Raw genomic sequence first — 23,620 nt, forward strand, 5'->3', positions numbered from 1 at the left:
TGAAGCCCGCAAGGACCGAACACCCCCTCCCCGATTTAGACCTGCGGGTGCTGCCCCACGTCCCCCACCAAAGCCCATGTAAGGAGCTGAGTCCTTAAAGACTGAGACAGACTACTCTCTGGAGAAAAATAAAATGGAAATTGTACTTAAAAAAAAAAAAAAAAGAAAACCTAAAAAAAGTATTTAAGCATATGTATGGTATGTTCTTATCCCCCCTTCTAATATAAAAGGTGACATATATACATACTGTTAGATATCTTGTTCTTTTTTCTTACTGTATCTTATCACTCCATATCAGTATATAGGTATCTGATTCATTTTTTGATCCATAGTACTCCATTTGGGAATGTACCGTGGCTTATTCAACCAGTCCCCTATTGGTGTACATCTAGGTTTTTTTCAGACTTTTGCTATTACAAATAATGCCACAGTGAATACCCTTGTACCTAAGTAATTTTATATGTTTGCTAGTAAACCTTTGAAAATGATTCCTACAAGTAGGCTTGCTGCATAAAAGGGTAAATGCATTTGGAATTTTTCCAGACATTACTAAATTCTTCTCCATTGATTATACCATTTTGCAGTCCCACCAACAGTGTAGCGGGGTGTCCATCTATACAGCCTCACTGTATCCTTTGTTGTTGCACTTGGGGATTTATTGTCCATCTGATAGTCAAGTATCTCCGTCTAATTTTAAATGCATCTCTGTAATTATGAGGGGGAGTGTATGTTTTTACATATGTTTAAAGACCATTTAAATATTTTCTCCTGTAACTATCTTTTTTATGTTGTGCACTATTAAAAGTTGTGTTTTGGGTCTTCCCCTTCCCGCCCCATATTAGGAGCTTTTTAAATTTTAGAGGTATTAGCACTTTGTCTTGATTTAAGTTTTAATTTTTTTTCCAGTTTGCCGTTTATCTTTTGGCTTTGTTATGGTGAGGTGTGTGTGTCTGTTATGCTCACGTGCATGTGTATGACATTTAAAAATTTCGTATAATTTAATTTCCCTTTTTACTGCCTCTGGATTTTGAATCTCAGCTAGGAAGTTTTTTTCCCACTTCCAGATTATAAAGGAATTCACTCATATTTTCTTCTATTACTTGGACAATTTCATGATTTATATTTAGAACTCTGGTCCTTGGTGTTTATTCTAATGTAGTGTGAAGTATGGATCAAATTTTCTCTTTTTTCCAGATGTCTATCCAATGCTTGTTTCCACTGATTTGATATTTATTTCTGGACTTTTTCTTCTGTTCCATTGATCTGTTTGTTTAGTCATATACCAGTACCACAATGTTTTAGTTATAGGTTCCCAAAGGTGCTACTTTACCTTTTGATCAGAATTAGGTAACAACAACAGTTAAAGATCACCCGTATTGGATTCATTTGTGTCCCTCACCATTCACACCAAATAGAAGACTTACGTGATATATGTATGTTTCAGTGCATGAGGTAGGTGCTCTTTGGTCCTATATTAGTGAAAAGAGTGTTGAACCAGTAGTCAGGGAGCAAACTCAGCTTTTTTAGTACCGCTTCTAAGCATGTCACTTTCTCTGGTCCTGTTTTCTCAGTAGTTAACAAACAAAAGGAGTTGAACCAAATGCTCTTCAGGGTTGTGTCTGACTCTGGTTAATGCTGTTCTGGTTAAAAGCACCACTAGTATGTGGTGTGAACTTTAATCTACCTTTTATTCCCCTGTGCCTTGTTCTTTTGCAGTATTCATGAAATAGACTTTCTCTTCTGGATCTTAGTTCTTTAATCTTTTCTCTAAATGATTTTTCCTTGTTCCAGCATTTTCTTCTGTCCTGTATTTATTAGTTTGTATCTCTTCCTGCTGATTAAGCAAGGATTGCCACTGTTTGGCTGCTCAGCTTCCACTGACTTCATTGGGGAAAATTACATGCAGTTAAATGTGAATTATTCTTCCCCCAGCAAAGAATTTCTTTAAAAAAGGAAAAAAGACAACATAAAAATCCAGCTGCTGCCAGTAGTCTGTCCTGTTATACAAAGAACAGAAAGAGAAAAGCTCCCTTTAAAGTACTTAAAGATACCAGACAAGACTATGATCAACTAATCAGTTCCTGTTTAATCTAAGAAAATTGGTATTTCCCTATTTTTCCTGGTATTTCTTTCAGGAAAGAAGGTGGTAAAAAGGGACAAAAATGTGGAAAGAACCCAGTAAGTAACTGTCATAAATGTAAAATGACAAGAGTTATGATGATTTAAGGCATGTCAAAGACTTGGCCAAGTATAAAAACATGTCTTATTTCCCATAACAAAAATTCTTAAAATTCAAAAGAATAATAGGAAATTATCAACTCCAGATTGCTGCTGGGGAAATTAGCTTTAAAAGTACAAAGTTTGGGCCAGGCACGGTGGCTCCCACCTGTAATCCCAGCACTTTGAGGGGCTGAGGCAGGTGGATCATGAGGTCAAGAGTTTAAGACCAGCCTGGCCAATATGGTGAAACCCTGTCTCTAATAAAAAAAAACAAAAACAAAAATTAGGCGTGGTGGTGCACACCTGTGGTCCCAGCTACTCAGGAGGCTGGGGCAGGAGAATCACTTTAACCCAGAAGGCGGATGTTGCAGTGAGCCAAGATCATGCCACTGCACTCCAGCCTGGGTGACAGAGTGAGACTCTGTCTCAAAAAAAAGTACTAACTTTGAAGAATACATGAAAGAAACTTTTTAATGAGGAAGACAAAAGATGTAATATGACAATAAGTATTATGCTTATTCAGGAAAAGAAGCTCAAGGAAGTGTTTTTACAGATTAAAAAATTAATGATCAGTAAAGATGGCTTGAAAGATTTTAGGAAAAACATTGTACGTAAAATTCCTGTGTCCAAAACCCTACTGGTTCTTATTAAATATGGAGCTTTGTTAATGTCATGAATGCCAGTGCTGTGAATAAATGCTATGTTCTATTCTGAAAATCCCAGAACTCTGAGTGATTCTCCAAGACTGGGCTACCATTTTATTCTAAGTGCTTGCTTCCCCCTGGAGTTAAATGGGACTAATGAAGAAGAGTATGTGCCTGTTGGGCAAAGGAGCACTTCTGCAGACACAGGCTGGCATCCCCAAAATCTCAGGCTGATGACCACTCTTGACAAAGATTGGGCCCATTCCTACTCTAATAACTCAGACTTACCAATTGTCAGATAATGGATAAAGATGAAATTCTGTATAAGAAAGGTGATTTAAGAGTGGATAGCATCAGAAAGTATAAGTTTAGTAAAAAGTTGAGAATCATCTGTGTTTTGATAGTCTTTTTTCCTGAAAAAAAATCACCCGAAATCACCCGTATTTACAATGAAACCATAGTCTTCTTTTTCTTTTTTTTTCTTTATAAAACTTGATTTTGTTTGGGTGTTTATAAAGAAGAAACATTTTAAAGATGCTGGTTTTAAAATTTGTGCCTCCCCACGACATGATAGGAAAATATTTACATTTTATGATGTATCCTCATGTTTTTTTCAGGGTAAATGTCTTTAACCCAACCCTTCAGTTGATGTTTTAACATGTTTGCTTTACTCTTCGTGATGAAACCAAGAAGAAAGTTTCTCTATTCTCAGACATGCATTTTAATCTCCCATTCCCACAAACTTGGAATATTTATTTAATACTTGAGGTATTAATTTAAAACTTGGAGTGTATACTTAGTCTCTTATTCCTCTCCACCCAGTCTTTGAAATGGAAACATAAAAGTTTATTCACAATAAGTTTATACATAGCTTTTCAGGGGAAAAAAACTGTACTGGGGTAATAATAAGTATATGTAGATTGTTTCAGAGTGATTAAATTATTGAAACATATACCATTTACATATGTAAAATGTACTATACTTTAAGGATAGGTACTATAATTAGTAAATAGATTACTGTTAAATAACTTTTTTAAAAAATGTTTCATCTATGCACATGGGCTCTGAGTAGATTTCAGATAGTTCCTGAATAAAAATCAAAATTGACTATCAGTTGCCATTTTGTATATGTTAACATATAAAGAAAAACAAAAGAGTCATTTGAGGATGGAAGATCAGCTAAAAAGCAAGTTGTAATATTTAAAACAGTTCTGCAGGTGGAGGTGGCAGAGATTCATTAAGATCTTGATCAGAGTTGGGAGGAATAGAGAACTCCTGACACTGGATCTCAAGGTTGGAATCTTCTTGATTTTTCATAAAATCTACCGGTGGCATGGGCAAGTTAAATGAGTCAGGTGGGGGTGGAAATGATTGTATTATCTCAGATTTATGATCTCCACAATCTTGATTGAGACAGTCCAGAGATGGAGGGAAACTAGTAGAATCATTTGGCAGAGGAGATACAATTGTCATTATGGGTTTGTCAGATTGGTTACTTTCCTGTCTTTCCAAATCCAGAAGGGGAGGTGGTGGAGGCAGATCTGCATCATCTGAAGAAGAAATAGCAGTTCCAATTGTTGATCCATCAGCACTATCTTCTGATGTAGCATTTACTTGATCTTTTGTTTTCTCTGTTTTGGGGTTGTTGGAGTCTTCAGTGTTTTCACTTGATTCAGACGACTTAATTTCTAAGTCATCTGCTAAAAGTGTGCTTTTGCTTGGTTTCCAGGGTGTAAGTGAAATGATTGATGTATGTTTTGTGGATATTTCATTTTCTCTGATGTTATCGATACAAATGTCAGGGGTTTCTCCATCAGCAAATGGAGATCTACCTGCCCAATTTGGATCATTTAAAACTGGTTTCCTTAAGCATTTCCAAAGTACAATGATGATTATAGCTACTAACATGGAAGTCAGAAGTACACCAATTAGTATGGCAGCTGTTGAATTATAATTGTTTTTTTGTGGAGTTTGTTTGTTACTGGTAACATCTAAGATAAATCCTGGTGTACTCCTAGGTGAATTTTTGACAGTTGATATTGGTTGTGTGGATGGATTATGAACCTTTGGTAGTATTAGTTTTGTAGAAGGGATCTGGACAGTCGATGATTGTTGAGTGAAAGTGTAGACAAATGGCGTTGGTGGTTGTGTGGTAGAAGTATGGGCAGATGGTAGTTGTCTGGCAGAGGTGAACACAGCTTGCTGGGAGGAGGTGTTGGCCATTGGTGTTGGTTGTTTGGTGTTATAGGCAAGTGGTTGTCCAGCAGAAGTATGTGCTGCTGGTTTTTCAGAAGAGATATAGACAGCTGGTGTTGGTTGTCCAGCAGTGACTTTGGCAGGTGATACTGATTGTCTAGAAGAAATGTCGTTGAATTGCGTTGGTTGACCGAAAGGATTCCCTGTTGTGTTTTGAGAATTAGCCAATACATGTGACATTAATGATGTGACTGAGGTAGGCTGTGACTGCTTCTCTCTTGTAATCGTCTCTGTCTTTGAAAAAAATGTATTGTTCAGGTGTCCACAAAACAAAATTAAGATGAAATATTTGGGATCCATTTCAGAATATTTCCTCCTTATCTATAGTGGGTTTAAAATGAAAGAGAAAGACAGTTAGGCGTCATTGGTGTCTAGTTAAAAATTTGACTTTTCATTATAATGCCTGGCATAAAGTAGGTAGACATTATTCCTAATTAGTAGTTGATTAGTAGTTATTATTCCTAATTTAGACTTGATACACTGTAGGCTTGGTGTAACAACTCTTGGGTATACTCTAACCCATCATACAGCATTTGGACTTCATAAGCAGTGGTCTCTCTTCTTTTATTAATACAAGTTCTGCACTTGGCTCTGCTGCCCCTCTAGCTTCATTATATTTCAGTACTTCAGTCATACTTCTCAAAACACATAGGCTCTATATGCTGGATCCATGTGCTCTCTACCTTTTTTCACCATTTACTACTAGAAATATATTGATTCTCCTGCCTTGAAGAACACCAGTGACTATCTATTACCTAATCCAATTGTTTTTTTATTTCTTCTCTCCCCTCCCCTCCTTGACCACATTAGTCACTACTGTTCCTTCACTAATATTCAAGTAGCTTTTTGTAATCAGTCTTCCTTTCATGTTACTCTCACTAGCTCTTTTTCTTCTGTCTTCTAAGTGTGGTTAATTGATATTCGTTTCTCACCCTTACCTACTTCTCTTTTTTCCTGATTCTGTAAGATTTTAGTTCTCAGCTTTATGCCACAATTCCCAAACTTCTACCTCCAGTCTACATCTTCTTTGTCCTAATTCTATTTGTATGACTTCTTGGTGGATGTTTATATATATATACACACATATATATACACACATACACGTATGTATATATGTGTGTATATATATATATACACACATATATATATATCTCCATCCCACTATCAGGAAATTTAACATATTTAAAATGGAATTCATCTTTACCTTCACAACTGACTCTTCTTCCGACTTCTCTTTATCTGTTAATGGTACCACTAAGTTTCTTAGGCACAGACACAGAGTCTATTAGTAATCTTTGCAGCATCCTCAGTGTCTCTGTAGCATGGTAGCCTGATGTTAAGATTGCATATTTTTAAAGGATTCAATTCAACTCAGAGTCCTAGGCTTAAAATCCTAGAGTGATCTCTGAATCTGGTGGAATAAATTCAATCCAGTTGGTCAAGTAGTCCTGCTGCTGCTTTCATTCATTTATTGGTAAATGCCACATTTGTGTGGAGCCCTGTTCTAGGTTTAAGAGATTTTAAAAAATTAAAAAAAAAAAAAAAAAAAGATAGTTACTGCCTTCAAGTGTTTCAGATTCTAGTGGTAGAAGCAAACAGTAAAAGCCAGGCATGGTGGCTCATGCCTGTAATCCCAGCACTTTGGGAAGCCAAGGTGGGAGGATTGATTGAGGCCAGGAGTTCAAGAACAGCCTGGACCACATAGTGAGATCCCATCTCTAAATAAAAAGAAGAAAGAAAAAAAAACCTAAAAAATAATTACAATAATTCTTTCTTTCTTTCTTTCTTTCTCTTTCTTTTTCTTTCTTTCTTTTCTTTCTTTCTTTCTCTCTTTCTTTCTTTCTCTCTCTCTCTCTCTTTCTTTCTTTCTTTCTTTTCTTTTCTTTCTTTCTTTCTTCTTTCTTCTTTTCTTGAGACAGTCTTAACTGTCGTCACCCAGGCTGGAGTGTAGTGGCGTAATCAGGGCTCACTGCAAACTCCTCCTCCCAGGTTCAAGTGATTCTTCTCCCTCAGCCGCCAAGTAGCTGGGACGCATCACTACGCCCGGCTTATTTTTGTATATTTAGCACAGAAGGGGTTTCAATTCACCATGTTGGCCAAGCTGGTCGAGAACTGATCTCAGGTGATCTGCCCGCCTAGACCTCCCAATGTGCTGGGATTACAGGTGTGAGCCACCACGCCTGGCCCAATTACAATAATTTGATAAGCTTTCTCATAAAGGTATGCAGGAGAGGTACAGAGAAGTTAACCTAGCTTGGGAAGGCTTCAGTGAAGTAAAACTGGAACTGAATTTTAAAAGGTCTGTAAGAACTAATTAAACAAATTTCCAGCCAGGGAGAGCAACAATGTGGGCACAGGAAAATAAGGCACATATGAAAGTTTGGCAGGTAGGGCTTTTTCTGGGAAGTGGTAGATGCTAAAACTTGGAGAGTTAAGTTTCAGTTCTACTTCTCCCATCTAACTACCTATCTAACCATGAGAACTAGTTGCTTAACCTTTCCTGTTCTCAATTGCCTTTTCTCTAAAGTCAGGAGTTCTACTGAGACAATTTGCAACTTTTAGTATAATATACTTGTTTTGCACATCATCAAACACAATGGCAACCATTTGGTTATCTCTTAACGTTAGGGAATAGAAAATCTTAGGGTGTTAGATATTGGTATACATGATTAGAAACTATAGTTCTTCTCACTCATAAGCCTATATTTAGAGAGATTTGATGTTCTGTTGGAAGGTGTAGTAAAGGTTTTACAGATTACCTTCTCAGCGTATCTAAATAGTTTTTATTGCTTACTCCTCTACCACTTGGTACACAGTGAAGATAAATGACCCTGTTTTAGTAGAAGAAAAGGTATGTGATGTTTTTTTCCTATACAAATAATTTAAGTCTAAATTTTAAAACAGTTCTCCTTTGAACTCTCCTGCACACTGCTGAATTAATCTTAAAAGCATGCATGATCAGGTTACTACTCCCTTGCTTGAGGGTTTTCTCTTTCTGTTAAGATAAAACTTCCTTTTTTTTTTCTTTTGAGACAGAGTCTTGCTCTGTCACCCAGGCTGGAGTGCAGTGGCATGACCTTGTCACACTGCAACCTCTACCTCATGGATTCAAGCAATTCTTGTGTCTCATCCTCCCGAGTAGCTGGGACTACAGTAGGCATGCACCACCACACCTGGCTAATTTTTGTATTTTTAGTAAAGACAGGGTTTCACCAAGTTGTCCAAACTGGTCTCGAACTCCTGACCTCAAGTGATCTGTCCAGTTCAGCCTCCCAAAATGCTGGGATTACAGGCGTGAGCCACCACGCCTGGCCTGTTAAGATAAAACTTCTAAATTGAGTTTTCTTCCTTCTTGATTGAGTTAACCAGTCCAGATTCACATATCATGACTGAAACTTCTTATCCAGCCAAATGCATCCCTTTCCCACCTTGCATACTTTCTAAACACACGCTTCCCCCTCCAAAACAGACACTTTTATGCTGTTTTTTTTACCATGCTCAATGGTGTTTGTTTTTTGTTTTTTGTTTTTTTTCCAGACCTAGCCTCTTCCTCTTTCTGGCTACATATCTGCATCTGTCCTCATCTTTCAGACCTCAGTTTAAATTCCCCTTCTTAACCCAAGTTCTTGGTGACTGACTATAGCCCAAACAGATCAGTCATTTACTGAATTCCCCCTAGCTCTCATTTATTGTTTTTAATGGTTCCTTACATAATTCATGTATGTCCCTCACTCACACTTCTATTCTCTTAAGTAACTGTGTTTATTTTTTATTACTTTTCACATTTTCTTATACCTACTTCCCCAAACAAGATTATAAAGAACCTTGAAGAAGGCAGAAAGGAGAAAGAAAAATACTTATCTGGAGCATACTATGTGTTATACTATCTCAGCTTTGCATACTTTATTTTACTGAATCTTTACTTTATGAGGAAGGTAAGGGGATCTTTTATTTACAGATAAAGAGACAGCATCAAATGAGTTAAACAGTTTGCCTGATGTTATACCACTCTAAGTGACAGATTGGGAGTTTGTACCCAGGGCCACCTGATTCCAAAGCATACGTTCTTCTTACTACCCTTTATTGCCTCATGTTTTTATGTTTTGATTTCTTTGTAGTATAATGCCTTATATATTAGGAGTACAGTAAACATTTAACCTGTATTGGGCTTCTTGATTCCTTTCCATTTTACTTTTTGCTTTTTACTAGTACTTCTACCAGAATATAAGCAGAGGCAGTGAAATCTAAATTAATAAATTCTGCTTTTTATCCATTTTGCAAAAGATTTAAAAGGGAAAACCTGAACACTTTTGGCACAGATACAGGGATTTGAATCATCTTTAGATGGTCATCATCCATGCAGTTCCTACCCATTATTCTTATAGATTACCAAAAAAAAAAAAGAGAGGGGGCTTCTTTAAAAAATGGAAAAAATTCTTATTCTTCAGAATTTCATTTTTAAAATGTGTTTTAATGCTATCCAAAGCATCAGAAAATACAAGCCATGAATTGTCTTTAGCCAAAAATGTTTCCTCTTTTGTGACTTTGCTTAAAATAAGGAAACCATACGGTTCCTCTTTTCAGTTAGCTGAAAAAGGAATTAGAGAAGGAAAGAGCCCAAACAGGAACGTAATTATAAATCCACGTTAGTTTGTAAGATCAATTTTGATAGGCTCCTATCCTCTAATGTCAGTAGTAAGCTGGTGGAACCCTCCATGTATGAGATTTTCACTTGTCAGTTAACGGTTATGGCAATATTAAAACCAAATTCCATTTTTTGCCTATCCTAACACTTTGTACCACTCTTCAGTTAGCTTTTTATCCTCCTAGGATCTGCTACATCAGAATACTAGAAACTGTATTAGAATTATATGATGGCAGTTCAGCATAGTCCAGAGAAGGAAGAGAAAGATTTAAAAGAAGAAGAAATAGGGAATATAGTAGTGGAAAAAACTGACTTTTTTCTCAGAGGTAATGAGGCCAGTGTGTGGAAGGTTATTTAGCATACACATTTTAAAATATGTAAGTGGTGTGTACCTGAAGTACCAACATTTTTCTGTAGGGAAAGAACAATATTGGGCAGGGGAATAAAAAGGAGAAGATTTAGAGTAAGATAAAAGGCAATGCAAAGAAATACGAATAACACAAAAGAGAAAAAAAAAACTCTAGGAAGCAGCAAACAAAAAAGTGGAAGGTCAATTGACTAGAGAAGATACAGAAAAGAAGAAAAGTTAATAAACAGCTGAAAAAAAAGCAGTGGTTATATAATTAACAAGAAGGCAGTGTAGATGATTGAAGCAGGCAAAATGAAGAAGTTGGGGGTGGGGGGAGATGATTGAAATAGATGAAAGAAGCAACGGCAAAATGCTGCTCTGTTGTGGCTGGCCTGTGTTTGTGAGTGTAGGGAGCCAGTAAAGAGGAGCTTGCTTTCTCCTTTCTAAAAGGAGCCAGTAAAGAGGACCAGAATGAACCATCCGTTCAAATTCATTTACCTTTCATTTCAGGCTCTCCTGTCTGCTCTGAGTATCCTTACCATCCTCTCCCCCACCTTTTTTTTCCTGACACTATCTAAAAGTATACCTAGCAATTTTTCCAAAGAACCCGTGTACGTGTGTACATTTTATATAGAGTTTTTCTAGAAATCCCTTAGTCTGCTTCTCAAGCAAATACCAAATTTGTCAGCCCTCATATGCCAGTATTTTACTCATTATTATAGGCTGGCACTTTGATGAGGTTTAAATCTGTGATTTTGGTTCTTTTTCTTTGCTGAATATTTAGAGTATTTTAAAAAGAAAAACATAAATGTAACTAAACATTTTAAAGATAGTTACAGTGAAGCAAGAGTCCCCATGTATAAGACATGTTCTTTTTTATTTTTTTTTTTCTTTCTTTCTTTCGGAGACAGAGTCTAGCTCTGTCACCCAGGCTGCGGTGCAGTGGTGCAGTCTCAGCTCAATGCAACCTCCGCCTCCTGGGCTCAAGCGATCCTCACACTTCAGCCTCCCTAGAGAAGCTAGAACTGCAGGTGCGTGCCACCATGCCCAACTAATTTTTGTGTTTTTTGTAGACATGGGATTTCACCATGTCACCCAGGCTGGTCTTGAACTCCTGGACTCAAGTGAACTGCCCACCTTGGCCTCCCAAAGTGCTGGGATTATAGGCATGAGCCACCAAGCCAGGCCATAGACATGTTCTTATAAATATAGTGCATAAGTACTTAAAGGGTCCAGCATTTAAAATTGATGCTGTTAAGTTGGTTATGATAGGAAATATGCCATTGTCTTTTAAAGAGAATCAGGATTTGGAGAGTATGTCCTAGACAAAAGGCAAATATAGATAGCTGTATCAATTACTTTGATATAATAAAAGTTGTGATGCAAACATAATAGATTAAAATTTAGCAGTAGTATTATCTCTGACTAGTGAAGTTTTGAAACGATAAAGGAAAAAACCAGCCATTCTGCATCTTGAGGAAGAGTGGAAAGAAAAATTGACCTTCACCTACAGTAGGAAGTATTTGATGACCATCTTGTATCGTGATAGTGACCATTTACTGAGCACCCACCAAAGGTTAAGCAGTGTCCTGTTTTAATTAGCTAGGTGGTGGTTTTTCATCCTGCAGATAAGGAAACTGAGACACCAAGATGTTGGGTAACTTGGCAGTATCACAGCTCTAAGTAGTGGCACTAATACAAAAATCATGCTAATCTTGTGCCAGAATCCTTTCTTTCTATCACATTTCACTATATGTGCTATACTGTCTTTCATAGAAAAGTTATGAAATAGAAATGCTTTATGAAGGAAGGAGATGTGAGTTGGCGGGAATTATATGTAAAGTAATTAAAGTAAGTTTACTGAAAATTTTTTTTCTCCTTTTTTTAGTTTATTGAAAATTTTATGGTGTTTTTTTTTTAAAGCTTGAATGTCGAAAGGCATCAGATTTATGTTTCTCAATTCAAACTTAATCAGAATTAAAGTTCCCTTCTAAATAGAATTATGTAGGAATTAGCTGGAAAACACAGGCACTACTAGTAAACTTTAGTTTTGGGAATAATCCTTTAAAAACATGTATGGGGCCAGGCGCAGTGGTTCCTGCCTGTAATCCCAGCACTTTGGGAGGCCGAGGCGGGCCGATCACTTGAGGTCAGGAGTTCAAGACCAGCCTGACCAATATGGTGAAACCCTGTTTCTACTAAAAATACAAAAATACAGGCATGGTGGCGGGTGCCTGTAATCTCAGCTACTCGGGAGGCTGAGGCAGGAGAATCTCTTGACCCTGGGAGGCAGAGGTTGCAGTGAGCCAAGATCGTGCCACTGCACTCCAGCCTGGATGACAGAGAGAGACTCCGTCTCAAAAAAAAAAAAACAGCAACAAAAAAACAAATGTATGGGATTCTATTATGACAAAAACACACTGTAAGGATTCATGGGAAATTTTTTAGTTTAATTGTATGAAATATGATAGTGACAAAAATTTAATAAGATTTTATGACTTAATATGCATAATGAAATAAACTAAATATTAGAAGCAGAAAAATACATAGACAAGCCAAATCTGAAAAAGAGATAAATATCTTTATTTTCTGACTTCCACAATAATTACTTAGAAGAAATCCTTCTAAGAGAAAGTCATGAGTATTTATTAAGTGTTGAAATGGGATATCACCCACTATGAACATATTATTCCCTAAATTTACAAGTGTGTGTAAAATACTCTTTGCAGTTTTTATTTGCCCATTTTACCCATAGCAAGCACCTTTTGTGCATATTAACAATTTTCTATTGTTTATTCTTTGGGTTTCTTCTATCTTATGCTATGTTCTAAAGTCTTATAATATGACGTAAACACGTAGGTGATGTTAATATATGCGTGCATGTTTGACTATTGACTAACACTTTTGGCTTAGTAAGCTTTCAAAATGAACCATAATGTTTTCATGTCATCATTATTAAGTATAAAAATCTATATGTAAAAAATAAAGCATGTATAATAATAATGAAGCACATATAATAATAATAATAATATTAATCAGATACCACATCTGATTTCTTTTTCTTTCTAAACTAAGTGAAGGTGACCATTCTTACTATGCAGACTAAAGGGGATACAAAAATTTTAATTTATGGATTATATTATGTACAGGAAAATTTTATAAAAAGTACCTTAGAACTTTTAACAATTAATATTTTGGAGGTTATAAATTCAGTCATAGCCTGTGGAATCTAGTTCTGTTTCTAACCCTTAGCTTTATCTGCCATGACCATAGTTTATTTTTAATTATAAAACTAAGGTTAACAAATATGACTGTGGCTGGAGGCAGTGGCCAAGGTGAGTGGATTAACCGAGGTCAGGAGTAGGAGACCAGCCTGGGCAACATAGTGAAACCCTATCTCTACTAAAAATACAAAAAAATTAACCAGGCGTGGTGGTGGGCGCCTGTAATCTGAGCTACTTGAGAGGCTGAAGCAGGAGAATTGCTTGAACCCAGGAGGTGGAGGTTGCAATGAGCCGAGTTTATACCACTGTACTCCAGCCTGGGAGACAGAGTAAGACTCCGTTTCAATATATGTCTGTGTGTGTGTGTGTGAGATTAAATAAACTTAAAAGGTCTTATACAAACCTAGGTGAAAATGTTTTTCTGAGGCAAGCTGAACACTGAGTATTTTTTAATTCTATGCAACAAAACCACAAAAACCTGTTATAGACATCTTTAGACTATCAGAGTTTAAGTTTAAAACACTAATGACAGTTTTTAAAATAAATTTTATATAAAGCAAGATCAAACCAAATTGTGTGAAAATTTTCTTACCTCAGCTGTTAACTTCTTTTGCAGAATGCTAAATTCTTGTTCTAACTGCACATTTTGGTGATTTGGCTAAGAAAGGAAAATGGGTGGTTCAATTCAGATTTAAAATGTTCCTCTAGCAAACTGAAATAGCTTCTGTAGAAAAAGAGGAAGTTTATCAATAGCTGGTTCCGGAAGTGCAATAAACCACAAAGTGACTAAGAAATATATTACTTTAACAGAATTTATTTTGAAATACATTTTGGAGCCCTATGATTTGAGTGCTTTTAATTAATCTATGTAAATAAATATTTGAGATGCTCTAGTAATATGATTATATAAATTAAATATTTAGGATGGAGTCCTGAAGAGAAAATTACATGTTCTAAGAAGAAAAGCTGCCATTTGGGTTATAGTGAGATTTCTTCTCATAAGAAGTGAGTGATGTGTTCTGTTTACTTGTATGACCTTAGGCAAGACTCTGTACTTCTGAGTCACCATTTCTTCTTCTAAAGGAATATTTTATTGGGTTATTGTGAGGATTAAATAAGATAGCATAATATAACATGTATAAATGCCTCACCCACTGTAGGTAACCACTAAATGTAATGTTATTTCCTCATAATATAAAAAGTCCAGGGTAAAAGTATAATTACATTATTTTGCAAATGACAGGATTTCATTCTTTTTTATGGCTGAATAATACTCCATTGTGTATATGTACCATATTTTCTTTATCCACTCATCTGTTTATGGACACTTAGGTTGCTTCTAAATCTTGGCTGTTGTGAATAGTGTTACAACAAATATGGGAGTGCAGGTATCTCTTTGTACTGTTTTCCTTTCTTTTAGGTATATACTAGCAGTGGGATTGCTGGATCATATGGTAGCTCTATTTTTAGTTTTTTGAGGAACCACCAAACTGTTCTCCATAGTGGTTGTACTAATTTACATTCCCACCAACAGTGTACGAGAGTTCCGTTTTCTCCACATGCTTGTCAGCATTTGTTATTGACTTTTAGATAAAAGCCACTTTACCTGGGCTGAGGTAATATCTCATTGTAGTTTTGATTTGCATTTCTCTCATGAGTGATGTTGAGTACCTTTTCATATGCCTGTTTGCCATTTGTATATTTGTAATTAAATTATTTTGACCAAATATTTTACTAATGACTTTTGAGTTCAAGTTCACAACCATTTATTTGGTTGCCCACACAGTAGTTACTTCTCAGTGGAAAATAAAATAAATTGCGGATCATGTTTTAGATAAGAATTTAACTAAAGTTAACTTGTTACTAAAGGGTAGTGAGGAGACGGGGAGATGGTGTTACCAGTTAATTAATGGGTACAAAAAACAATAGAAAGAATGAATAAGACCTATTTGATAGCACAACAGGGTGACTATCATTAATAATTATATGTTTTTAAATAACTAGAAGTGTAATTGGATCCTTTGTAACACAAGCGATAAGTGCTTGAGGGAATGGGTACCCCATTCTCCATGATGTGATTATTTCACATTACATGACTGTATCAAAACATCTCATTACCCTTTAAATATATACACCTACTATGTACCCACAAAAATTTAAAATACAAAAAATTTTGAAGTTAACTAAACAAAGTATATTGAAAAGAGTGAGTCCATCTGAATAAAAATTTCTTTGGGTAAGTCACCTTTCCTCTCTTGAGAAATGGAGATTATAATTCCTAATTTATAAGCTTATGGTGGAATTAAATAAATGTAATGTGCCTTGCATGGTGCATATTATAGTAAATATGGAATGTGTTAACCCATGCACTGCTTTTTCCTGGTCACTGCAGGAAACACAGGTTATTATGACCTGGTTCTTAACTTCAAGGTACTTACAGCTTGGTGCAAAAAGAATAGATTTTTTTTTTAACGGGCTCCTACTGTAAAGCATAATATACTCAAATGCTATATAAAGCTTTTGATTCACTGATTTTTGGAAGTATTGTTGTTTTTAGAGACAGGGTATTGCTGTGTTGCCCAGGCTGGTCTCGAACTCCTGACCTCAAGCAATCCTCCTGCCTCAGCCTCTCGAGTAGCTGGGACTACAGGCACATGCTACTATGCTGCCTGGCTGACTTATTTATTTATTATAAAGATGAGGCTCTTAGTTTGTTGTGCAGGCTGGCCTTGAACTCCTGGCCTCAGGTGATCCTCCCACCTTGGCCTCTGAAGTGTTAGGATTATAGGTGTAAGCCACTGTGCCTGACCTGATTCACTATTTTTAAATCTCTGAATTAAGCTGGTGAACTGTAATACCCAGGGATAGGGAGTGTGTTTTTGTTCAAAACTAAATGTCTTTTAAATTTTGAACTCAAAGGTATCTTACCTACGATTTTTAAATACCTGTCATTTGGAAAGGAACCACTTTTGTTTGTTCATTAACTATCATTGGATAGTATCATTCTGAGAGTATATGTTTATTGGCCAAGATAGTAAGTGGTGAATTTTAAATATTCTTTTAAATATCCCTGTGGTAGAAGCTGTCTGGTGAGAAAAAGTTTGACTAGTATGTTGAATATGAAAGTAATTTCCTAGTTTTATAATGATACTAATTTCTTTTAATTTTCTCTGACAAGTATTTATTTACGACCCTTGATTCAAGGAGTGCTTTGTGTTATTACTGGATGTGTTGGTGCACAATCTCAAATTTTCAATTTTTGCACAGAATGGGAAGTCTGTCCAGTTTCATTTCTAATCTGGGTCATTTTTCCGCTCAAAAGATAACCTGATTTCAGTCACCATGACTGGCATGAATATTCTTATGCTTTCCTTTTTACTTTGTTGACACTTAACTTTGTCTGGAATAATATTTTTATGATTTCTTGTTTAGAGAATAGATTTGGTTTTTACAAGTTGCTAATAAATTGATAATAAAAATGATGCTTTATTTTTTTCCTCTCATTTTTAATAATACCTAGACGTTTGAATTTGATGACCAAGAGCAGTTATCACCTTGAGAGTTACGTAAAAATTACCAATGCCTAGAGTTCACCCCATTCCAGTTGCATCAGAAGGAAGACATGGGGATTAGGCATTGGTGTTTTTAAAAAACTTTTCAGGTGATTCTGACATGCAGCCAGGGTAAGACACTAGCTTAGAACTAAGGGAGAGTAAGGTTGTAGTCATACTTGGGAAAAAATGTATAAAAAATATTTTTTAAAATGGTTAGTATATTGGCCAAAATAAATGCCCAGTAAGGGATGAGTTTTTGAAATGCGGCCTGATCTTAGCCCTGTGTTAATTTCAGTAGATATTTGGAAAGTCTGTCAAACCAATATTTGTAATATATTTAATTGAAGATGGTGGGGGGTCTCAACTTAAATGTAAGTCATTATTTTACTTGAAGCCAGTTTATTGAAAGGTTAAATAATAACCTGAAGTATCCAGTTTTCCAAATTTGAACATACACACAGACACACACACACACACACACACACAAACACACACGCACCCCCCAAATCAATCATTAGGCTACTTGGCATCCTTGAAGTCCAAATATTAATCAACCCTTGAGTACTTGCTGTTAATGTTCCAGTAAGTAGTATTTATAGAAAAGATGAATATTATTAATCTTAAACAGTAAAACATACTTTGCATTTACACTTAGCCTATTGGTGTGGCTATAAATCTTATTTATTTTAGTCGTGCTCTGTTTCTTACTGATCGTTACAATGTGTTCTCTAAAGTAATAAAGTGAATGGAAATATACATAGTCACAAGTTTATTCTGAGTTTTAATTTATTATACAAAATTAAAGGTTTTAATTTAATATTAATAGTAGAAAAACACTTTCTTACGTGTGCCATATGAAAGATAAAAGCATCTAGGCTAAAATTAGCTGTGTTGATTGATAAGCTGGTATGGATTCTGCCACATCCAGCAAAGAAGGTACCATTAAATTGCACAGTTTAGCTCTATCTTTGCATTAGGAATTTGACTTCCATTTGATGTTAAAGCATATATTTGGCTTTAAGGACACTAAAACTCTTCAAAGTTTAATTACGTTCAGACAAAGGTCATCTAACCACTATTACTGCATAGGGAATATTTATTTAATTATCCCTTGCTATCTCTGTTAATCAGTTTCCTCAATTTATCCTTAAAACTTTCCTCAAATGCTTAGTTATTTTATTATTTGCTTTTTAAAATATTCAGTGTCAAAACGAAAGTACACAGTTTAAGTAATTAAGCAGGCATACTTCTCCCCGTCTCACCCACTTGATTCTAAATTACAAGGTCTGCCTTGTCAAATTTTAGATCATCAGAACAACACTTTGGGATTAAATACCAACTGACTTCATTTTTACTCCATAACCCTTCTCATTGCTACTTTGCATTTTTCTTCACTAACCCATCTGTTCATTAGTAAGTTTTTCAGTTCCTTCTTCATCTTTTCTTTCTCTTGTAGCTGTGAGCACTCCAGTAGATTGCATCACTAGGTTGGGTCCTGTGAGCTGTTTTGTTCTTTTCCAAGTGTCTGATTCAGCAGGCCATAGACCGCTTGCCAGAAAATCACCATTGCTTCTAGGCTGACGCTTTCCTGCTTGTTTTGATCGTCTGAGAGATGAGACTTTGTTTGCCAAAACCACAGTTGATAGAAATAGAAAGGTACAGATAAGAAAAAGCACTGCAATTATAATTAAGCAAATTAGCATAGCCATGTTGTTGTTGTTTTCCGCACAGACATCCTTTTTGAAAATTTCACCATGACTTTTGCTTGTGTTTTCAGTGCTCTGTACTGTTGAAGGACTGTTGCTGACGACAGAAGGTATATAAAGCTCCCGTTCAGATTTAGAAGTTAAAGATACGATGTGAGATGTTTCAGGCATGTTTGTAGAATTACCTTTATAATCTGCTTCAGGAGTTATAGGGTTTGTGTTAATGTTTTCATTTTGGTTTCTGCCTGTCTTATTTTGAATAACTGAATCCCAGGAAGTAGTACTGTTAGCCCACAGATGGGTATAGTTTGCTTTTGTTCCAGGAGGCAAAGAAAAAACTGTTGTCATCAGAAAGGCAAGATATAGGTAATGTCCTGTGTGTTCCATGTCCGTGGGCATACTGGTAATCTGTTGGGATAGCAATATAATTTGTTAGTTTGTGAAAGAATGATGGATCCTAGTTTTGGTAACTGTAGTTAAAAGTAGTGTTGAGATGTTACGGGTAAACTACAAGTTTATGCCTAATATTCACTACCCTGAATTCATTCTCAACTGAATTTCTTTCCTATTCAGCTATGTGTGAAGAAGCATTTTACTTTCTATTACACTTTTAGATGCTAGCATTTAGCATTACAAATAAATATTAATCATTTTAAGTGGAATATCATGACTTTATATGGTTTTCTCCCTTTGAAGCATGTTAGACTTCTGCTTTGAGTCAGTCAGTTCTGCTTTTACTTTTCTGATTCCTTCTTTAAAAAAAAAAAAATTAAGGATCATTCTTGCAGAAACTACCCACCCTCTAACCTGTCACCAATCTTTACAGAAGAAATGTGACCTTGACCTTCTTGCTTCATGTATGAAATAAAAATGCAAATTTTTTTTTGGTGGGAAGAGGGGAAGTTTGGTAGCAACCAAAAGAAACTGAACTTCTAATAGGAATTCAAGGTGTTTTTTTCCTTCTTGGGTGTTCATCTTGAAGCTTAGAATAAAGCTGGTACTTAGAAATACATTTGTAAGTATATTTGTGAACACAGTTTTACTGTGGTGGTTGTCTCTTTTCATTTCTATTTCCCCGGACTGACTGTCTTTCTGAAGGCAAAGGCATACTGGTTTTTCTCAACCTAAAAATCTGAAAAAAAGCAGCAGATTTCCTCTGAATAGACTTAAAAGTTCAACAGAAGTTGTTGGGTTTTCTTTTAAAGCATCATTTATACTTAGCATTTTTTCTGATTTTGATGTAATTGTTAAAAAAAAAAGTGTAATAAAATAGAAATAGAGCATCAGGATCTTGATTTGGGATGAAGTGGCAGATTCTAAGCATCTCAACATATAATTGAAAAAGTTGAATTTCCACTTTGGCCCTGAGCTTGCTGGAAACCAGAACAAAAAGGAGAACAAAAAGGAGACAAGTTATATTATAAATTTTTATTATCTACCATATAAATGATTTAAATAGAAATGGCATATCTTAGAATTTAACAGTTTCATGTACCGCTAACCCAGCAGGAAAGATTTATAATCATTATTGAGGTATCTTACAATAATATACCTGTTTGTCTTGAGCTACTTTTGAAAGGAGTATTTTATTGTTAGCATTTATTAGAATGAACTAAAAGCAAAACTATATTGTTCTCCTGAGATTTACTAAATGAAATTGCCTGGTTAAGAACCCTATGTGTGCTATAGAAATTCTTCTCAAATGTACATAGGAGTCCTTTTTAAAAAAAAAAAAAAAAGAAAGAAATAAGCAGATTCTTACCTAGCTAGTATAGGTAGGGCCTGAAAGTCTTTGTTTCCAAACCAACTCCTAAGCAACATGGATGCCACTGCTAGTCAGGCTTTTGAACATCAAGGTTTTATAAGAAATGGTTGTTATATGTCATTGGCTAACATTTGTATACTATTAAAATAAAGAAATTGAAAATAAGAAATGTGATATGTTGAGTTATACAAACAAAAGTAGCATGTAATAAACAATGCTAACTGGAGACTATATTTCATATTAATAGTAGGGGGAAAAACTCTATTATTAAATATTCTAGGATTAAGATTACTTTTTAGATTGACTTTAAGAGACAGTTAAAGGCACAAGTCACTGGCTTTTGTATAATAGTGTTCATCTTTAATTTTTAAGTTTAGTGACATAAATCTTTGGATATTTCATGATTATTTCACAAAAAGAAATACTTGAAATTGGATTAGCAAGTAATTTCCTTCTTTTTATACTAGACTGGACTTCTGTATTAGATGCTATAATGATTTAAAGTGGATTATTCTTGTCACATTAGTTCATTAACAGTGTAGTATACATCATAGTATTGGTACACATTTTAACAGTGCTTACCACGGGACAGATAATAGGCCTGCTGTTGATTGTCTTCAGCCAGATGTACTACAATGCCCAGATAAACAAACTGTATGACAAAATGAGACTTTCTCTTGCCCTTACAAATGCCTGAGAATTGAGGACTGTTTTTACACCTTGGAGGCCAGGTTGTGTTATCAAAAGTTTTCTTATCTCTGATCATTTTCGGTAGAATTTATTTTCAGTAGAATTTGTAATGTCCAAGCATTAGTGAAGAGAAATTTATTTTTTAACTTTTGAAAAATAACAAAACATTGGCGGTTTACTTGTGGAATCCAAACTTAAATCCTTCCTAATCCTAATTTAAAACTCCATGGCAATGGTAAATTTTTTCATTTCTAACTTAAAATTTATGTAATAGGACAGAAAAAAAGTATACATTTTCAGTCACGATTCTAGTTTGTTAGTGAGATTCTTACACATTTTGATAGCATTTCCTCGAACACTAATCTGTCAAAAGTTAGAAGTGAAAAGGCATAAGAAAAGCCATATATATATATGACCTACCTTACAAAATGCTTGGTCAAAATCTGATTATAACGTGATTTTGATAAACCACTTCTTTTCTTGTCTTCTTATTTAAAGCAGAATAGACTTGGAGAATATGAGCCTTAAAGTAAATCTGCAGTAAAAAAAAGGATATATGCAGCTAGTTTTCCACTTTTAAAACCAAACCACAGATGACACATTTCCTTTCCACTGCAACTAAAGCACATGTCACGGGGGGGAAAAAAAACGAAAAAACTCCAACTCGTCTAGTTGGCCACTGGCATGACAGGAGGCTTTGTAGAACAAATCCCCGCCTCCAGAACAGGGAGGGTTTTCCACTTAATGCCGTTTGACAGTATGCTCATTCTATAGGCCTGCTACATGCTTTAGTGTCATTCGAAAGAGGTTTTAAAATGGTATCTTCCATTTCAAATCTTCTCTAAAAGATGTATTTGAAATCTACAGAGTGATTTGAAAATGTGAGTTTGGAATCCATGGGATACTGGTCAGATAATATACAATTGTGGAACTGCATCAATTATTTGAGAAAAGATCTAGCAAGCTTAGATTATATGGGACAGAAAATGCTTTTGTGTGGTGTAGTGTGTGTATACACACACACACACACACACACACAACTGTCAAACATCCTGTCATCACCTCAAGTTTAACATGTCTGAAACAGACTTTAAGAACTGGGTATGGGCTGGACACGGTGGCTCATGCCTGTAATCCCAGCACTTTGGGAGGGTGAGGCAGGCAGATCACTTGAGGCCAGGAGTTCAAGACCAGCCTGGCTGACATAGAGAAAACCTGTCTCTACTAAAAATACAAAAATTAGCTGGGCCGGGTGGCGTGCACCTGTAGTCCCAGCTACTTGGGAGGCTGAGATGGGAGAATTGCTTGAACCCGGGAGGTGGAGGCTGCAGAGATCATGAGATCTCGGCTGCATGAGCTGAGATCATGCCATTGCACTCCAACCTGGGTGACAGAGTAAGACTCTGTCTCAAAAAAACAAAACAAAACAAAACAAAAAAACTGGGTATGGCAGCACCTATCTGTAATCCCAGCAACTAGGGAGGCTGAGGTAGGAGGATCACTGGAGCCCAGGAGTTCAAATCCAGCCTGGGTAACATAGCAAGACTCCATCTCTTAAAAATTAAGTTAATAAAATAAAAAGAACTTCATTTTTTCTTTAAAAGAGACTGCCTGTCACAGTCTTCTTGTTTCTGTTCATGATAGCAACATTCTAATATCAGAGGCTTAGTATACAACACACCATTTTAATTCAAGTCCTCTCAGTCCTGATCAGACTTTGAATCATGTTGGTCCTTCTTTCATATTCTTGGATCAGTTTCTTTTTCCCTGTCTTTACTGTCTACAGTAGTATTTTAGATCCTTATCAGGTCATACCTAGACTCGACAGTACCTTTTCGGTAGCCCTGACTTCTTCATATATCTTGTATACATCACTGTCTTTGGTCATATCACCCCTTCTTTAAGGGTAAATAAAACCGGTTGAACATTCCCTAATACTTACAGTAATGATTCAGAAATGTTTGTGTACTTAAACATCAGATGAGAGGATTGTTTAAAAACAATAAAAGCAGGACATAGTGGCTCACACCTGTAATCTCAGCACTTTGGGAGGCTGAGGCGAGAAGATTACTTGAGCCACAGAAGTTCGAGACCAGCCTGGGCAGCATGGCAAAATCCTGTCTCTACGAAAAAAAAACAAAAACAAAAAAAACCACTAGCTGGTCATAGTGGTGCTTATCTGTAGTCCCAGCTACCCAGGAGGCTGAGGTGGGAGGATCACCTGAGCCTGGGGAGGTCAAGGCTACAGTGAGCCATGACCATGCCACTGCAGTCCAGCCTGAGTTAAGAAAAAAAGAAAAAAAGAAACAAACCACAATAAAAATTTCCAGGCCCCACTACATAGATTCATATTTAGTAGGTCCAGGTTGGGACCAGAAAACTGCGTTTTTATCAAGCACCACAGGTAATTCTGATGCCAGTAGTCCACAGAACATATTCTGAGAAATGATGAGCCCCTAGGAGAAAACCTAAGCCCTTTGGTTGAGCAGTTATGGTCTCTTCACAATTTGACTATTCTATATTTTCCCAGCTTTATCTCTCAAAAATTCCCTACCTGAATCCTCCAT

General features: G+C 35.9%; 3 protein-coding genes across 5 annotated transcripts in view; 1 reads left to right on the plus strand and 2 right to left on the minus strand.

The window, feature by feature from the left end:
- The window catches only part of NF1 (neurofibromin 1), a 153,417-nt gene that overhangs the window by 76,359 nt on the left and 53,438 nt on the right, over positions 1 to 23,620 (plus strand). The gene's annotated exons all lie outside the window — the stretch shown is intronic.
- EVI2B (ecotropic viral integration site 2B) lies at positions 3,566 to 18,815 on the minus strand. Of its 3 annotated transcripts, XM_011937624.1 has the most exons (4): positions 18,292 to 18,624; positions 13,931 to 13,996; positions 7,880 to 7,951; positions 3,566 to 5,441 (listed from the first exon to the last, which is right to left on the minus strand). In XM_011937624.1, the coding sequence occupies exon 4, from the start codon at positions 5,418 to 5,420 to the stop codon at positions 4,065 to 4,067; it is 1,356 nt and encodes a 451-aa protein (XP_011793014.1). In that variant the 5' UTR covers positions 5,421 to 5,441; positions 7,880 to 7,951; positions 13,931 to 13,996; positions 18,292 to 18,624; the 3' UTR covers positions 3,566 to 4,064. The 3 variants fall into 3 exon arrangements, with proteins under 3 accessions (XP_011793014.1, XP_011793012.1, XP_011793013.1); XM_011937622.1 differs by lacking the exon at positions 7,880 to 7,951 and having other exon boundaries at positions 18,292 to 18,815; XM_011937623.1 differs by lacking the exon at positions 18,292 to 18,624 and having other exon boundaries at positions 13,931 to 14,057.
- Positions 17,647 to 21,858, minus strand: EVI2A (ecotropic viral integration site 2A). Its single transcript, XM_011937621.1, has 2 exons — positions 21,474 to 21,858; positions 17,647 to 19,006 (listed from the first exon to the last, which is right to left on the minus strand). Exon 2 carries the CDS (start codon positions 18,995 to 18,997, stop codon positions 18,287 to 18,289), a length of 711 nt encoding a protein of 236 aa, XP_011793011.1. The 5' UTR covers positions 18,998 to 19,006; positions 21,474 to 21,858; the 3' UTR covers positions 17,647 to 18,286.

The sequence above is a fragment of the Colobus angolensis genome, unplaced genomic scaffold, assembly GCF_000951035.1.
Source record: "Colobus angolensis palliatus isolate OR3802 unplaced genomic scaffold, Cang.pa_1.0 Scaffold167, whole genome shotgun sequence".
Taxonomy (NCBI): Eukaryota; Metazoa; Chordata; class Mammalia; order Primates; family Cercopithecidae; genus Colobus; species Colobus angolensis.

Coding starts and splice junctions, on each gene's coding strand:
- EVI2B (XM_011937622.1), bottom strand. CDS start 18,330: ATGAAGAAGGAACTGAAAAACTTACTAATGAACAGATGG. Junction 13,997..18,291: donor ACTTACTAATGAACAGATGG/GTTAGTGAAGAA, acceptor TTCCTTTCTTAG/CCAAATCACCAAAATGTGCA. Junction 5,442..13,930: donor AAAAGAAGTTAACAGCTGAG/GTAAGAAAATTT, acceptor AACCCACTATAG/ATAAGGAGGAAATATTCTGA.
- EVI2A (XM_011937621.1), bottom strand. CDS start 18,997: ATGCCCACGGACATGGAACACACAGGACATTACCTATATCTTGCCTTT.